The 5,415-nt window shown below is 42.5% G+C and overlaps 1 protein-coding gene across 1 annotated transcript in view; it reads right to left on the reverse strand.

Moving 5' to 3' along the window:
* Positions 1 to 576: 576 nt before the first annotated feature.
* CNOT7 (CCR4-NOT transcription complex, subunit 7) overlaps positions 577 to 5,415 on the reverse strand; it is a 19,181-nt gene continuing 14,342 nt past the window's right edge. Inside the window, exons 5-6 of the mRNA XM_010158155.1 lie at positions 4,961 to 5,071; positions 577 to 2,279 (exon numbers count right to left, since the gene is read on the reverse strand). Coding sequence (XP_010156457.1) covers positions 2,151 to 2,279; positions 4,961 to 5,071 — 240 coding nt within the window. The 3' untranslated portion in view covers positions 577 to 2,150. The remainder of the gene's footprint in view (positions 2,280 to 4,960; positions 5,072 to 5,415) is intronic.

Here is a 5,415-nt window from a genome sequence, read left to right on the forward strand (position 1 = left end):
TGCCAACTGGTGGCTCTGGAGAAAAGCATTTCCTACAGGAAGAAAACTAAACAGCAGAGCTGCTTAAAGGGGAACTGTAGGCTAGGGCTTAAACTGAGCCTGGCCCTGCAGGCTCATCAGCCCCGGCGGCACAAGGCACACACCTACCATGCCGTGCCTCCTTGGGTCTATCCCAGCTCTGACAGGTCCGCGACGGGAAGCCAAGGAAAGCACGGTACGTGGGATGCTCAGCAGTCACTTCCAAACCCTAACTGCTCCTGTAGGCACACTTTTAGAAGCCTCTAAAAAAAATCCTCTGATCCACAACTAAGAAGTTACTCCAAAACAAAAACCCAAAGTCTTCCAAGAGTCATTTCCTTCGGAAGTTCAGCGCAGAGGGCTCCCCTGTGACTCGGGTCAGCAGGAGCGAGGTGATGGGAAACACACCAACAGAATTCTGCTCCGAAAGTGGAACCAGTCAGGGAGCGGGATCATTTTATAAGCAGATGGGAGAGATGATGCCTGAACAAAACAGAACTGAGTTGACTAAACACACAACCCGGGGAACAACTCTGCAACAAAACCACCAGTCGGCTGTTATGTAAGAAAACATTTCTTAGGCCTTTATTTACAAAAGCTTTAAAAACAAATACCCTCTTTTATGCAAATTATCTGTTGTTTAAAAAGGACCGCCCAGTTACATCATCGTAACCTCAATGAAAAAAAAGGAGTTTGATTTCTTTGTCTTCAGATACAAGGTAAAACAGACTAATTTGGCGAACATTTGGAGATCTCTCTCCTTCTGATTTCCGTGTCGAACACGCACGCACGCCCAGGCACACGCCATGTCGCACATTCCATCATTTCAGGCTAGTATTTAGCTATTCAGTACCAAGAAAATCCTTCCTGCACAACTGCTCCGTAGACAAGGCTATGCAGAGTTAACAACATACTTTAGGGCCCTTTAAAACAATATATCTAAAATATATTGCTAAGATATACTCAAAAATAAACTAGCATTACACTCCTCAGGTAACTTTATTAGCTATAAGTTATTTATATTTTGTTGTTTTACAACAAACATCTGTAACATCTGTCTTTGTAGCAACTACAAAAGAAGCACGATTTCACTGTCCTTCTAATTCAATAATTAAATAGTATTTTTTTCAGATCTTTGGGTTTTATCTTCAACTAACCTGACTTCCAGAATCATCCAATCAGGTGCATAATAAATATGACTTCATAAAAAAACCACTTGAGGTGTACGTTACTAGAATAAAAGCTAGAAAGTTCAAGGGAAGCATGCCATTACAAAATTCCTCCTATTCCAATATCCTTCAACTCTCAGCTTAATGGCAAAAATGCTGAAGTCATACATAGCTGTTCTTTTTCCTGAAGGGTGTAAAGCTGTTTTTTCAAGCTTCTTTCCCCCATCGCAGAGCAGTTTTAAAGCACCAAGCCAACCAGCAGTTGACAAGTGCAGGATGTGTTTGAAGATGACTGAACACTAGTAAAATAACAGCAGTTACTATGATTTCAGTAGTTTGTTTTGCTTGAGCAGAGGTTATGCAGCAACAAGTCACGTTCTGTGGGCTGAGATACCAAGGAAATGCAGCACAAAGCTGCTGAACGTGGCAGATGATTGTTTTCTAGCTGAGGGTAAAAGGGAAAACAAAACAAAACTTCAAATAAAACAGAGGATCCAAGTCAGAGTCACTCTCTAAAGTGCAAATTTGATGGTCCACAATCTTGAATAGCTAAAACGCCTGCATACTGGAAGGAACAGACATGAACGGGGAAGTTAGTCACAACCAGTGCCAGTTAATTGGGAGAACGGAGGGGAAAGAGACAAAAAACTAGAAGATCAATACAGGCAAGTTTACCAGATTATTCATTATGATTTAAGTTTCCCCATCTCTCTGCCACACTGATCCTATAACATGCTTCTGCACAAACGGGCTAGGTACGAGGCCAAAAGTGTAACCCAGAAAATCTGACATACCAATATTAAGATGAAAATCTGTGATCGGAACGGTCACGTTTAGTACATAGAAAGGCAGAAAGTGTGCTGAGAAAGGGGGAAAAAAAGCCTTATTGTCCAAGGGGTTCAACCAGAGATAAAATCTATATACAAGCACATGGAGGTCAAAAAGACGGCCTTTCATTTCATGTCATGACTGTTTGTTGGCTTCTTCTTCGTACGCGTTTCCTGTGCCATTCTGTACGTAAGACGACCCCGAACCAAGGCCGTATAAGTGGCCACAATATTTGGCATCATCAATGTGATCTTCAAAGAACATCTAAAGAGTTAAGAGAGACACAAATCATTGCCAAAGAAAAGGCTCAGTTTAAGCAGAACTACAGAAAGGCTTTGAAAATGTTACTTTCTTTTCAGGGTAAGATACCAAATCCCAAGGTGCAAAAGAGGATATAATTACCCTAACAACACACAATCACAGCACATTATCACAATGTGCTATATGACACGATTCTTTAGAGTGAATCTGTGAAGGAACAGAGTCAGTCTTCCCACGCACCTTTCCTGATGAAACGGCCAAATACACCGTTTTGATAACTTTGTATTATCAGTTATCAGTTGCTTTTCTGCAAGTGCAACAAAGACACTTCTCCAGCTGACTTCTGTGGGGTTTCCCATGACAGGTACATGCTTGGCATCCATCATCACTGCCCATACTCTACCTACTGCTCAGTGGGGGGTTTCATCACTCTGTCTTGAAACAGAGATATGTCCTGATTTGGGGGTGGGGAGAATGTTTGAGCACAAAACCCATTATGGAGTTTAGAGAAATGCAGAAAGAGGCATTTCCAGCTAGCTCCTCGCAGAGGGGGACTTTTTAAAAAGGAACAGCAAAATTACAGTAAATTTTGTACCGAGACTGCATTTACACCTTACAATTTTTCACTGCAAACAGAACCTTTCAGTGGGAGACATATGTCACCCCATGATATTTGACCTTTCAGACTTAGGTTTTCAAGTAAAGCCACAAACTATGCACACCCCCTCAAAAAATATAACACAAAAATTGTTCACCCTAAAAAGTTCACAGCAACCCTGGACATCCCAGCAGCTGACACCGAACCATCATTAATGTCAAATCTAAGGGTCTGCAGGCACAGGGTGGACACAAGGCACAATCTATATGCAGAGGACTGCACATACAGGCTGAAAACTTCTCCCTTCAAGCTCTGTGCTTAGCAGAACAGTCTGGAAAGTTCTGTACTGCAGGAACTGGCGGCCTCAATTAAAGTCCCCAGCATTTCTTACAGAAACAGGCAGGAAAACCCCCAAACAAATACTGACACTACAAGAGTAGAACTGTTAAGTATTTCTGACAGGAAGAAAACAATCATTAAGTTTTCTGGCTGCAACTCAAAATCTCAGCAAGTTGCAACTCCTTTACAGCAATAAGTAACATTCATTAATCCTGTACCTCTAAAAGCATTGTCAAGTGAACTGTAAGAAGAGTTAAACAATGAACTCTACTAAGTCTTTAAAAATGCACATTAAATATATTTCTCTGCTGACTACTGTGCCCTTATTTAAAATGGCTGTATTTGCAAAGGATCTCTGAATATACTGAGAAATCATCATAGTCCACCTTTGTTGGCTTAACTAAGCAAGTGTTTTGCGCTAGAAAACTCACAAACTTCTGCTTCTCCCAGTAAGAGCTTTTGTGTTATGTGGCAAGTTTGTTTACCAAACTGCATTAGAGAAACAAACATAGGCTTCAACCTTTTCCTCTAGAAAACTAACACGAAAGGCATGATCTTAGGCACAACAGTCACAGGCTCCCTCTTTCCGTTTATTTACTTTGGATTTTGTTTCAAGTTCTAAATGGAAAGATTAACAGTACCAGGCTGATGGGAAGGTGGAGCGCTGGGCTTGGATTGTACCAGAAACACAACCCTCTCTATTGCATCTGTAGCCCCTGACCTTCTTGACAACTGCAACAGTTCCCGAGGAGGCAGAATGGAGTGTTGTGATGAGCAAACCAGCTGAAACCACAGCTTTTGTTTTTCACCTGCCATCTCACCAGTATTTGTCAGAAACTCGTGGGTTTTTTTCTCCTTTATACAAAAGGTTGGGTCACAAAAGATCAACACCTCATCATACAATACTCATCCTTATTAGAAGAGGAGGTTTGCTACAGCTGCCCGTTTTGACGTGGTAAATGGCACTGAACTGCTGGCAGAACGCCCTCGGATGCGCTGGCATTTGGTCAGCGCAACTGCTTCCCAGAAGAGGCCCCTTCAACATTTTTGTGTCCTGCTAATGCAAAATATCCTAACATCTTCCTGCTGTAGGCAGACAAGCAGCAAGGACAGGTGAAGCTTGTAAGAGCCGATCTCCCTTGCTGCAAACCCTGAACACACTGGCTGATATATAATGGTTTAGAACCTGAAATAACCCGTGCCTTACTCAGTGCTAAGGAACAAACGCATGTACATTCTCCACAGCAGCCCGAAAGTCATTATTTAATACACCCGTCAGCTGCAAGTTCAGCTAGAAGAGGCTAGTCCAGACACCCTTCCCATCCCCCGCCAGGCCTGTCACAAGCTGCAGTGCACACCAGCTGGGTGTTACACTGAGCAGAAGCTCCAAAAAAGCCTGGCTTGAGTACAGGCACCCAGAAAGGAGTCTGGCTCCAGCAGGCTTTAACTCACTGCAGCAGCCAGCTAAAAAAAAAAAGGGTACCCTGCAAAACAGGGAAGGAAAGATACCCTAAGAACAGAACCCACAGAAAATCCAAAAGCCAGGGACAGGCTGGAAACAGGAATACTAAGCAGGGAATCAGCAGGGCTGGTTCCCCATAGGGAAAATACGGGTGGTCTGATATTTGTCAAGAGAGTAGTAACCCCTGAAGCCCTTCAGAGAACCACTTAAAACAGGGCAGACTTCTCAAAATCAGCAGTTCCACCCGACATTACGAGCAGAGATAGAACCCGTGCGTCCACCTACTTCTCTCATTTTGAAAAAGGCCATTCCTGTGAGTAAAGAATCAGATCCTGCCTGATGCTGTGGTCCTATCCTTTCCAGCTCTAACTGCTCAGCCACTTCTTGTAATCCACCCTGGAAAAGAAAACATTTGTTATCTGCTGAGAAAAATTACATCAGAAAACTGAACAACTGTATTCGGGAAAATCTGTTACACAAAATACACCTGAGGTTGTATGACTTAACATTTGCACAGTAGCTGAAAGAGTCAACGTACTAGATAAATACACACCTGGAGAATCAAACTTTCAGTATCAACAGCAACATTAGAATTTTGTTGGTATCAAACAGAGCAATATCCATGACCAACAATACTACTACTCCTTCATGTTCCAGCTTCTCCAGCAACCAGATGTCCTTAGTTAAAACAATTCCTTCAAGATGTTGAAAGGACTGGCAATGCTGAAGAACAAAAACTG

This window comes from Eurypyga helias, unplaced genomic scaffold (assembly GCF_000690775.1).
Source record: "Eurypyga helias isolate BGI_N326 unplaced genomic scaffold, ASM69077v1 scaffold42788, whole genome shotgun sequence".
Taxonomy (NCBI): domain Eukaryota; kingdom Metazoa; phylum Chordata; class Aves; order Eurypygiformes; family Eurypygidae; genus Eurypyga; species Eurypyga helias.